At 40.0% G+C, this 13,294-nt stretch overlaps 1 protein-coding gene across 1 annotated transcript in view; it reads left to right on the top strand.

The window, feature by feature from the left end:
- The window catches only part of shank3a (SH3 and multiple ankyrin repeat domains 3a), a 189,552-nt gene that overhangs the window by 106,082 nt on the left and 70,176 nt on the right, over positions 1 to 13,294 (top strand). Inside the window, 2 exon segments of the mRNA XM_030137099.1 lie at positions 11,403 to 11,584; positions 12,056 to 12,079. Coding sequence (XP_029992959.1) covers positions 11,403 to 11,584; positions 12,056 to 12,079 — 206 coding nt within the window.

The raw sequence follows: 13,294 nt of genomic DNA on the forward strand, positions 1-13,294 counted from the left end.
CACCATGGGGACCAATTGAAAACAGCCAAGCTGTGAGTGTGAGTACGTCAGTTAGAGTAAGACAGAAATTGAGAAACAGAGGATACAGTGAAATTAGAGCTTTGAGTAATGCCATTGGATGGGCCACTCAGTTCAGAACACTTTGTTGCTTGATTGATACATAAATCCATGGATGCAGTTGTGGTGGAATAAATCCCCTTCCTTGTACACTGAACCATTAGACAAACTGCTCAGTAAAGCAGGGCTCTGATCACATCTTGGAGCAATAGATTGAAGTGGTTTACCGACACTTGGTTTGTTAAGCTTTTTATTATGATCATATGTCAGAGCAAGATCACCTACATACAGCACACACCTAATGGGATTCCTGGAAGCCACATAATTTGTGTGTGTGTTTGTGTATGAAACAGTCTGATGTCTGACAGGGGAATTGCATTACAGACACCGTTCCAGCCATCCTCCCCCTCTCGTCTAATACGCTCCTGTCACTTTACTCTATCCATCAGAGATTCTCTCTCTCTCGCTCGCTCTGCCTCATTCATTGTGTCATTTATACACACACAAACATGTACACACAGTGTTATTAATCTATGCTTCATAGTCACAGAGCAGTCAACATCCTTTATTAAATCACATAACATGTACACCTACACACCGCTGAAACTGATGCTCTGAGCACTAAAGTGAAAACTAAAACAGGATTATATTAAAAGAATTTAGTCCATCAATAAAGTCATACTGTCACGCGTTAAATCATTTTCATTGCTTTCTATCAAACATTGGACTTTATCCAAGGACATTTTGTATTTTTAGCTTCAATCTCAGACTTCTCTCTATTTATTCATGAGTATTTCACCTCTACCTCACCCAACTCTTTTACTAACTTATTATAAGTCACTTGTTTTTAATTTTGAAATAGAGTAAAGAAGAATTTCTTATATGGAGCTTGACATTCTCCTGTTGAAAACCTACCAATGTAAACAATGTTAGTAATGGTATTATAGCCTAAAAATATTAATATCAGACCAAAGCTCCAAATGGCATGTTATCAGAGCAGTATTTTACTGTATCTGACTTAAAAATAGACTGTGAAAACATTATTCTATAACAGAGCTTTGCGAATAAAGTGCAGGGAGACTAAGGAGACAGTCATGGTAACCCTTTAAGTGTCAAAGTTGCAATATTGCAACAAGCAAAATAACTAAATGAAAGAGCTTTTTGAAATCCTGACATTGAAATTTTATATATATAAAAAAAAAACCAAGCGACTAAAGGGTCAACAATATGTTATTGATTGATCCTAAGCAATGACCTTCTTCCTCTGAGGTGGCTGCTGGAGTGAGAACATTTTTGGAGAAACCACTGAAGCATGTAATAAAATTGTAAAAATATAAGAACAATGGCCTTCTTAAGTCAAAGTTTTTGTCTGATTGTGGCTAAAGGCAGGTTGTCTCTGAATCACCATAGGATACGTATGAATCACTATGAGTCATTTCTTGTACTTGCAATTCCAGGTACAAGAAAATTGCTGTGTGCCTCAAATGATCTTAAATCACTCACATGGCATTTAACAAAAGCTTGCATGAGGCACATTGTACCCCATTGTGTTAACACAGGTAACTGTATCTACTTCTGCTGTATCCAATGCTATGATGGCATTAATGTTGACAACCTTATATGCAGATCTTGTGACACTGTCCTTATTTTGTACAAGGTTGATTACACACAGTGAGGAAAAAGAAAAGAGAGAAGAAAAAGAGAAAGAGGCATGGCAGGTTTAGTATGTCTGCTGTGCCCTGCCCTAAATGGCCTTCTGTACACGGGGAGTTCAGACCTTGTTCTTCTGTGGGCATTACTCTTACACTAACTATTAAAGTGAGGGGAATACATAAAGAGTCCAAAACGAGCAGCTGGTCTCTATGGCCAGAACTTGCACCCAAGTGAGACTGACGCTGTCCTTGAATATTTTCTCTCTAATATTCCCCCCACACTCTTCTCTCTCTGTGTTTCTCTCTGACCTTCTGTTTATGCCCATAGTAACTCTAGAGGCATTATGGGTACCAGGGGAGTGTGAAATTAGCTTGGCCGGTCAACAGTCCGCCCAACGGCAGACTCCAGCAAGTTCCTGTAGAACACACCATCACTTCACTGGTCTTGCGAGGTGCTGCTAGGGTTCAGTAGCTTGGCTTTGCTTCAGCAAAAAATGTTGATGGAAATACTATCGAGGGTACAGTCAGGTCATGGTAGTTTATGACCAGTTCAGGAAAATCACTTAAAGTCAAGTCAATTTTGTGCCCAAAATCACAAATCTTAAAATATGTCACATGGGCTTCACACAATCTCTCCATAGACCCTCAAACAAGGAACAAGCAACAGAGAAGAAGATTAGGGTTAAAGAAAACGCAAGTTATGGTCTGAGCAGATGTGTCATAGGCTGTGTTTCGGAAAAAAGATTTTATTTTTGAAGAAAACTAAATTTCTTGTTGCAAGAGGTTAATTGCCTACTTACCTTAATGTGCTTAGAAGTGCAATTTAGCCTCAGTTAGTCAATGATGATGCTGAGGAAAGCACCTTAGGACTTGTTGTGGGTCTTTTGTTTGGGTGCAACAATCAACATCAGTACAAGCGGTTATGTTAAAGTTTTAGTTTGTGTTTGTTCACTTTGCCCAACCCTAACACTCAGGAAACTGTGTCTTTTTCCGCTCGAGTGACGAATCATGACCTTTCATGAGATGGGTAGCAACAACAAGCCCAGAAGATTGGTATCCTGTTTCCTTCACCTTCATTATTCACTGCGTGCTGTTCTCCTCACCTCTCTTTCACCTCTGATCCCTCCGTCTCTCTTTGCATTAGTCACACCAGTGGCTGTTGGTGTGTAAATTATCCACGGCGTCTTAACAAAGGCAAAGGACCATAGAAAGGAGAACAGTAGTAGGGAGGAAGAGGAAGCGGAGGAGGAGGAGTTAGACTTTGAGATCCTTTTCTGGCTTCACCTGTGGAGAATTCACTTCAAAGGAGAGCTCAGTGTTGATCTGTGCACATCACAATCTACACCAGAGAGTGATGCAGATAGGTTATCTGTTTGGCTTTTTATCCACTGTTTTTGGTTGAAACACCTGCACTGCAATACCTAGAGTGACATGCCCAGACACACATAGTGCTAAGAAATGGCCAAAAAATGATCAAACACATTTTCGTCACCTATTTAAAGCACACTGACTTATGTTGAACTGTACAAATGGATTCCTGTCAAAATGGTTTGAAGTTGGGTTCACGTAGCTGTACCTTCTTCAAGTGTGTCATACCATACCAGTGCCTTAGGAGAGACTCTTTAGCATTTTCTGTCGCTATCTCAGAATGGGTAGTGGTGGCTATGGGATAAGCAAGATAGCCTAAAAGTACCCCCAAAGCATCCACAGGAAGGTTTTCCCTAAGGTTTTACTCTGAGCTCCTTCTGCATATATAAGCTTCTTACCCTGTCCCTGAGGGTGAGTCCAGGCAGGCACCCTCCAAAGGAAACTAATTCTGGGTGCTTGTATCTGTGATCATGTTTTCTTTGTATATCAGCTCCCAGAGACTTTAGGTAAAGGTTTGAGGTTACCTCCCAGACAGTCCAGTATGATACTCCCATCACTGCAGATACTGTATTGCTACACCCATCAATTTTACAGTTTGCTTTTAGTTCTAAACAAGACCACAACACACTTAACTTCTTTCATGTCATGTTAAGAGTCAGCTGATTGAGATTAAATGGCTCAGATAGAAGCACTGACTCCCCATCTCCCTCCTTCACCCTTACAACATATCCCAAAGAACATCTCCTTGAACCTCCTCCAGTTCTGCAATGCACTTTGATATTCTTAGTGATTAATCTTTAGACATTATGGAAAATGTGTTACACGTCAAAGGTGCAGTGTGGAAAGCCTTCACGCTTGTGTTCTTATGTGGATTTCAAGTTGGAGTTTTTTTTTTTTTTTTTTCTCCATCACTAAGTTAACAATAATCTTGTTTGCCTACATCCGTGATAGCAGCCATAGATTTCTACATAGAAGTTTTGGGTCAAATTTTCTAGAAAGTTCTAATGTGTGAGTTTGTTCATTTTGCCTAATCAAAAGTGAATGTCTTCTGTTCTTCTAATGCTGCAGCAAAGTGCAGAACTAGATACTGTGAGCTTCAACACACACGTTACATCACAAGCATGTGCAAATCTCATGTATAGAGCCTTTGTGATGTGTTAAGTAGTATGTTGTTACATGGAGCATGTATTAATGTGGATTTTTCTTGTCTAAATATGGACAGGCTGTGACAATTGCTTATACAGAAGTTCACAATTATATCACAAACTGTTATGCAAAGCTCTACGAGCATGGTTTCAACATTGCATACTTTCTGTCTTGTGATTAGCTCTGCTGCCTCATTGCCAGGACATTTTTTGGTCCATCTGGGTCTTGTGTGGAATTTGCATGAGGATTAGGTTAATGAGGACTTTAAATTACCCATAGGTGTCAATATGAATGGTTGTCTCTGTACCATATACATGTCAGCTCTGTGAAAGATTGCTGACAGGGTTTCTTCTTCTATTTACCCCTTACTTCCTAAACTGCATGACATAAAACTATGGTGCAAAATCCGAAATTTTTATGATATAGTCAAATATGTAATTTCAAAAAATTTATACACACCCTGGTACTTAATTCTTATAATTCTCTTACTGACAAAGTGCAGTTCCTTGCTCTTTACTTTAACTTTAACCATTGCAGTTAAATTCTGTGTAAAACTTAATACTAATTAAGATTTAGAGGGGTCTAATTTTAGAAATGGAATATGCCAGTCATGAACAGTAATGCCAATAATTACTGTATTATCACCTGAAAATGAGAATTGTGAATTGGACGCACATGCCTGAGAGCAAATGTTCATTATCTGTAGCAGATCAGTCTGACACTTCTCTGAATCACGCCTTGACTGGGTTTAACCATTCACATCTTTTTATGGGACGGGGAAGGGTCAGATATAGTTTGATGCAATGACAAGCTGCCACCTGTAACTTGTCCACAATTGGCTGTGGATTTATCAGTTGCATTCAGATACATTTAAGACTTGGATAAAGATAAAAAAATAAAAATAAAAAACTTTAGCAGGTGGCATTCAGTATTAAGTCACATTTTTCTATGTTTGAGTGTGGACTAGAGGCATTATCAACTAAACCACAAAGACTAACATGGATAAACCAAACAAGATGAAGTTTGTTTTTTGTGTGTAAAGTAGGGTGAGACAAAGAATATCTTTTGTTGCAACTTCACCACTAGATAACACCTATGATTACATATTGAACCTTTCAAGCTGAGAGGACCTATGATGCCAAAATGTTCTTATAGTGACATTTGACCAGAAAATAGCAACATTAAGACATACTAAAGTGAGGAGATTTTTTTTAAGTAACCAGTATACTGATAAGGATTTTAAAGTATATAATTACTGGCAGAAAAGGCTGTAGTTTATTTATCCCATCCTCCCCTTTGTCTTAAATACTCTACGTGGTGATCACAATGCTTCTCTGTTAATTTCCTTAATTAAAAAAAAAATAAAAATAAAAATACAAGCTGTCTATGTACAAGCAGTTTTCCAGTTCACAACTTTAATATTTTCTGCCTAATGAACACAGTTCACATTCTATTTGATAGCTGTGAACCCCCACCCTACTTTGAAAAAGAAAGAGTGAGAGAGCACATATTTATTGAAGTGCAGCAAAGCAAGGACAGCCTGATGATCATTAGGATGCAAAATGTGATACTGATTATGACTATGTTTATAATGGGCTCATCTCACCTAAGAGAGCTAAGCAATTTGAGGAAAAAGCCATTTACCTGAGAACGGAAAGCAGTCATGTGAGAAAATGTTACACAGAAGCTGCTTAGTTTGATAGCATCTCTGTAAATGGCATTAAATGACATTTGCAGTTGCATCTTCAGAGTTATGTAGGCACTTCATAGATATCCATCCAGACTCAGTTAGCTAGATTAATTATTGAACTGTTTAAATGTTAGCCTGTCTTTAATGGGCTCATTGATCCTAATCAATCATCAGCTAGAAGGCATGGCCAGGATATTGACTTGAAGATTTCTGATAAGGGAAATTTATCTGAAATAATCTCAAATGTGGTCCTATCTTGAAAACACAGACAAAGAGGTAAAGGGCACTAAATAAGTAAATAACAAACATGTGTAGTTAATTTTACTTAAAATGAAATTAATAGCCGTGATGCCTATCAGAAATCTTAATGACATTCATTTACACACACACACACACACACAAAAATCCGATTTCGATTTAAAATCGATTAATCGTGCAGCCCTAATATATATATATATATATATATATATATATATATATATATATATATATATATATATGTATATGTGTGTGTATATATATAAGGGCTGCACGATTAATCGATTTTAAATCGAAATCGGATTTTTTAATTAGGACGATTTTAAAAAAAGGGAAATCGTAAAATCGATTTCATCTCTCTCGTACCTGCGGGCCGTGCGCTTGCGGGCTCCCGTAGGCTCCTCCTCCTATCAGTGACAGCGGTCTGTCACAGAACTCCGTGCAATGGCCGGACTTTAAATGTGTTCATGAGCCCGCAGTACTTACAGCACTGTAAGCCGTGGCTTCACGCACGGATCCCGCAACTGAAATAGAACTGCATGCGGATCACTCATCTTCCGTTGTCCCGGATCCGTACCGTACTGTCTTCTTCCGATCCGGGTCCGGGTCTCGGGGTCATCAGCCTCAGCAGAGGAGCCCAGACAGCCCTGTACCCACACACATCCAACCGCTCCAGGGTAGAATCCCTCCAACGTGTCCTGGGTCAGTCTATTCCACGCACGGATCCCTCAGTTTAAACAGAACCGCATGTGGATCACTTATATTAACCTGGTCCACGCACGCACGACTGATGCCTGTCACTGACTTACATTGGTATCACTTCTGTGGGCCCAGATACCCAGGGAAAAAATAAATAAATAAATAAAATTTTAAAAAAACAACAACAACAACACACATACAGTATATATATTTTTTTTAAAAATTAAATAATTAATTTAGTCCTCTTACTTGCTAAATTTTTCATTCACAAATGTAAGTTCTGTAACACAAAACCAAATATTATTTATTTTTTGAAAGATGTTGAACTTTATTTAAAGCTGTTAGATAAATCTGGAAACAAAAAGGCTATAAAAAACATAAGTATTTGCTCTGATTTGGACATTGTATTATAGTGTATTCCCCCTGGCAAACTTATGTTATTTTCTTGTTGCATACATTGTTTGTATACTCTATTTCATTCAATAAAGATTTAATTAAGAAAAAATAAACTTCTGTGGGTTCATCATGTGATACCATCACAGATTTGAGGTCAGAGCAGTGCCTTGCATTGTGGGCTGCTCACGAAAACGACATGCTGACTTCTGTTGTCTTTTGTAGTTTTACCCAAAAATCTAAATCAAAATCGAAAATCGAGTTTTTAGAGGAAAAAATCGGGATTTTTTTTTTTTTGCCAAAATCGTGCAGCCCTAATATTTATATATATATATATATATATATATATATATATATATATAAACAGGGTATGGAAGCAAAATTTACAATGAACATTTAGTTGTTTTTTCTCAGCAGGCACTGCGTCAGTTGTTTTGAAACCAAACATATATTGATGTCATAATCATACCTAACACTATTATCCATACCTTTTCAGAAACTTTTGTCCATATGAGTAATCAGGAAAGCAAACGTCAAAGAGTGTGTGATTTGCTGAATGCACTCGTCACACCAAAGGAGATTTCAAAAATAGTTGGAGTGTCCATAAAGACTGTTTATAATGGAAAGAAGAGAATGACTATGAGCAAAACTATTACGAGAAAGTCTGGAAGATACTATTAAAGAAGAATGGGAGAAGTTGTCACCCAAATATTTGAGGAACACTTGCGCAAGTTTCAGGAAGCGTGTGAAGGCAGTTATTGAGAAAGAAGGACACAGAGACTAAAAACATTTTCTATTATGTAAATTTTCTTGTGGCAAATAAATTCTCATGACTTTCAATAAACTAATTGGTCATACACTGCCTTTCAATCCCTGCCTCAAAATATTGTAAATTTTGCTTCCCCACCCTGTATATATATATATATATATATATATATATATATATATATATATATATATATATATATATATATATATACATATATACATATATATATATATATATATGTATATGACATTTGAATGATATAATGAATGCCATGATGATCCAACTTTAGATTATTGACATATATTGACATATATTTGCAGTTGTTGGCTATATTTTCTTTCCTTTTATTGACAGTTGCCATCGTTACTGAGGAAGTGCCGGTGTCCTAGGAAACGATGGATGTTTTGTAACAGACTGCATTAGAACTTTGTGTGACTGTGTGTGCATGTGTGTGCGTACATGTAGCAGATCTTACATCTGTGTCATGTAGGAGCTTCTCTTAATGAGGCACACTGAAAGAAAAATTAAGAAACATATAATGAAGTAAAATAGGCCAGAAAAAAAGCTGCAGCTCAAATGTGAATATAAAGTGGTCATTTATGTCATGGTAAAACTACAGGTAATTAGGCATGTTTACAACAGACAAAAAGGCATTGGATGACTCAGATTTTTGGTTTATAAAGACAATTAAACTAAATGCTGTTTTGAAATCAATTATATACATCATCATAATCACAATGGAAAGACATGCAGGCATGAAACATATTCAGATATACAGACATACACTAGAGAAAGGCCAGTATGCAGAGTATTTGTCATGTCCCTCTTCAGAGTAAATGAGAAATAAATTGAAAATCCTTCCACAATTTTTTGAAAACTTCTTGGTCTTTTTAATGAAGTCTCCTTTTTTGCTCTCAACTGTATTACAGCAAAAGGAATGTAATCAAACAGTGAGAATATATCAAATTATCATCAATAGTAACTCAGGGGGACTGTGGCACTGATGCTTGCAATGATATATCCTACAAAGGCCATTTTTAATATGAAGAGTATAACCATGAGCTGAGCACTTTAACAGAGTAAAAATTTAATTAGATTTACACATACTAAAACATCTACTGAAATGCAAAACTTAGAGTTAGTGATATATGTGAATTCATCTGCACCAATATCTTTTTTGTGTGTTTTAGTGTGATTGCCATTGCTAGTTTCATTTGTAGAAACAACAACTTTATTAAAGATCAGAGTTGAACAGGAAGCAGTTCAAACCCTGATGTTTGTCTGGTGTGTCATCCTGACCTGTTCCACTCAGGCAATAAAAGCACATCTGTGCGTGAGCTGGTTGAGTTATGTCATCGAGGAAGCAGGTTTGAGTCACTGAAACAGATATCCTTTAAGGGATCTAATTTTTTTGTCTGTCTCTGTCACTTTGACATAGCCTCATCCCCCTGCGTTTCTGCTCTTCCTCACCCTAAGCTCTGATGTTCGGTGCCGGGGCTCAGACATTAACATGCGGCAGCCATCCCGGCCCCTCAGTCCCTGCGGTAATTGGAAAGCCGTCAGCAAGCCGCTGTTTCGATGGCAAAGGGGACAGAGAAAGAGAGGCTGGGTGAGATGGGGAGAGCAAGAAAAGCAATAGAGAGTGGGAGAGACAAACAAGGCTTGAAATAAGGAAAGGGGTAGGAAGAAGGATGGGGGGGGGGGACAGGAGACTTGAATCAAGTGAATGAAACAATGAAGGCTACGAAGTGAATGATACAAAGTGCCAGAGGAGGAATGGCAAGAGTCTGTGAGAGGATGAAAGGTAGAAAGACAAGGATGGAGGGGTTTAGAGATTTCCAGTCTTGTGAGGAAATGTTGCAGAAAATCAAGCTGGTTGTTACAGTGAATGAACAGTGAATCTGTCTATATCAGTAATAGACACAAACCCACACTTCGGTAGATCTCTGTGCAGCTAAATATGAGCATTTGATTTCATTAAATGCTGTATATATGGTTTGTGTACGGAATCCAAAATGTATTTTGGTCTGAAAGAGATACCTGTGACAAAAGCAACAGCAGGATGATGCTGAATGCAACGTACACAGTGATGGCAAAGTAGTGATGAATGAAGACTAGGCGGAGCTCTGCTGCTGCTGTATTAGAATTCACCGCCAGAGAGAGAGGAAGAGAGAGAGAGAGAAGATGCACTGCGAAGAAATGTTGAGGAGAGGGATAAGAGGGTGAAATGGGAGCGAGAGAATGACAGAGAGAAGGAGGGGATTTAAGGCAAAGGGAAAGAGGGAGGAGCAACAATTAAACCAAATGGGCTGGAGCTTTTTGCCCCCCGCCCCACTGCACACAAGCACACACACTCACTCACATATACACACACACACACTCTCAGCCTGCCTCAGGGAGGCATGGTGCATGCACACTCGCAGGCAGACAGGCAGGAGATCAATCGTGCTCTGGGACCAGTGTGTGTATGTGTGTGTCAGCGATGTGTTAGCGACATGCTGGTCCTGGCGTATGCCCTGCTAACGGAGGTGCAATGTTAGCGGGAGCGGAGGGGGCTGTCTGTGTATGTGCCTGTGTGCACAGCTAGAATGCACATAGCGGGCTTGTGGTGTGTGAGCGAGCTGTCAAAGGGGAGGGGAGCCACGGAGCGCAGCAGCAGCCGTAGCAGCAGCATTGCCAGAGAGTGTGTGAGTGAGTGTGTGCGAGCAAGTGTGTGTGAGGGGTGGAGGGGAGAGGAGAGGCAGACACGGTGGGACTCCCGGGAGAAGGAGCGGGAGTCGGGGAGCAGACCCAGCCTCTCTCCTCCTCAGCAGGAGAACCAGGATCCAAGGACAAAGCAGGATCTGTAAACCAGCTTGGAGCAGCTGGACCTGGGAGCATACGGGGGATCTCTCCCCTCTCTGGAGGGGGCTTCTGCTCAAGCTCCCACTCAGGATGTGTTTGACTAAGGGAGGCTTCCAGACGGATCTGACAGACACACACATACAGAAGGAAACAGTGCAGTCCCTCTTACCGTTAAACATTTCTGCTTCTATCTTGGTTAGGATGCAGAGGAGAGGAGAGAGATAGAAGGAGAGGGAAAAAGGGAGCGAGGAGGATATTGTTTTTGCTATTGAGGAAGGAAGAGAGGGAATAAGAAGAGGAGGGGAGAGTGTGGTTGGGAGGAGTGTACTCTCCTCTCATGACTCTCCCATGGACTGTTGACTGTTGATCTGCAGACACTGGGAGTATATATGAATCCCTCGCTGGCCACCATAACAACCAGGGGGTTTCACCAAGTTGCTGTCCCGCTGACGACCATGTCGGTGACTACGGGCTTCAGTTACCAACTCCCTGGAATCACCACAGTAACCTATGTGTTTGTTTACAGCCCTGGCTCTGTGCAACGAGACCCAAGTCCCCCTCATCACACCCCACCAGTGCTGTCAGGCCCCCGTGGGCCCAAACGGAAACTCTACAGTGCTGTCCCAGGACGTACCTTCATTGTGGTTAAGCCCTACACACCGCAGGGGGAGGGAGAGATCCAGCTCAACCGTGGAGAAAGGGTCAAAGGTAGGTGACTGGCTATTATTTGACTTACTACAGGTTGTTTTCCTTTCATTTAAGCATTTACTGTAACTTCTACCACATTGTAGTACTGTTCTTAATGTGCTGAATTTCATAGCACGACAGGACCTTTCTAACCCCCCCGTTAGTGTTTAGGATCCTCTGTGAAGCCCATCGCTACATGTGGCTTGCATTACTATCGGTGTTTGGTTGGTGGTAAAAACAAAACACAGATGCTTCAGTCCTGCCATCGACTCAAAGACAGATCACATTGTTATTTCTATGTGTTGTTTCCTCAGATCATTCATGTAATGTCTCAACTTGGAGTTCATGTCAATGTCATTTTTAACTTAACATTGAAATGATCATTTCACTCACTTTGTAAATGTGCTGTTTTCTGCTTTAAACAAAGGTGCAGTGGCTTTGCTTTCATGTGTTTGTGTGTGTGCTTTTGTCTCCATCCATGCTTCACTCCAGACTATGACTGTAATGACGTAGAAGGTAAACTCCATAATATTATTCTCACCCTGTATCTCTCCTATACACCTCTGTGTGTGAGCCCTACACCTACAGTGGAGCAGTGTTGTTTTGGGCCCTGTTTGAATCCATTTAAGATACATGTGAAACCTTAGTATAAATCTGCGATAACTTCAAGGAGAGGGCATGCAAATCCAAACAAGTCCCGTGTGCTTTGGGTTGCTGTTATGCATACACACACTGTCCTTCTCCTTTCTGAGAGTGCTTTCTCCTGAACATGACACACAGCTTTTTAACTCCTCTTATCACCTGTCCACAGACACCCAGCTCTACACTGACCCCACACACCCTACATCCTGCCACTTCACATACATCACCATGGATCAAACCCACATTAGCTTAATGGAAACAGTTCCCTCTTGTCCTCAGAAAGGCAGGTGAGAGCAGGAGCACTCATGCTGACACCTCTCATGTCCCTTTCAGATCTACAGAAGCACAGGAAGTACAGATTAAGGGTCAATTTGGAATTTCAATTTGGATTTTGTGTGAAGAGTCACAACAGCAAAAACGAGGCATACACACACACTCATTGTTATCTTTCTCTCCCTCTTCTCGGAAACATTCACATGAGACACAAATATTATTTTAACCCACGGACAAAACCCCTTCTCCCTCTGCCTAGATACCACTTGAAGTACTGTCATGTCTTTATACTTAATACTTTAGAAGTTTTTAGTTCTGTGTCCACCAGCTCCTCTGTCCTTTACCTGCAGACCTTCCCTTGTATGCTTTCCCTTTTCATTTTGGCCTTGTGTTTTATTGGAAACACTTTTGTTATTCACGCTGGAAATACTTATACAGATGACACAGTTCAGACTTTGGTTTTAGCTAAACAAAACTAAATAGTACGGTATTGTCTGAGAGTGATACATACTGATGTTGACACAAATGTGATCAAAAATGTGATGACTCAACAGTATGCTTCCATCTATTGAATGGATTTGCTGTCAGTGGTTTTTCTGTCAGTGCAGCTGAATCCATAACCCTGCCACTAATGTGAACACACAGTGTTTTGCCGTTCTTTCATGTTGGCCATGCAGGAAACAAGCTTACAGTCTCACGGCTGCCAGTACCATGGCCAAGCCAACTATGCCATCTGGCTCTGTTATGCAACACTGACCATCATAACCATTACTGTGTTGAATTCACTATACTTGTGTGGTCCTGGGATATAAAATG

The sequence above is a fragment of the Sphaeramia orbicularis genome, chromosome 6 (genome assembly GCF_902148855.1).
Source record: "Sphaeramia orbicularis chromosome 6, fSphaOr1.1, whole genome shotgun sequence".
NCBI classification, from domain to species: Eukaryota; Metazoa; Chordata; class Actinopteri; order Kurtiformes; family Apogonidae; genus Sphaeramia; species Sphaeramia orbicularis.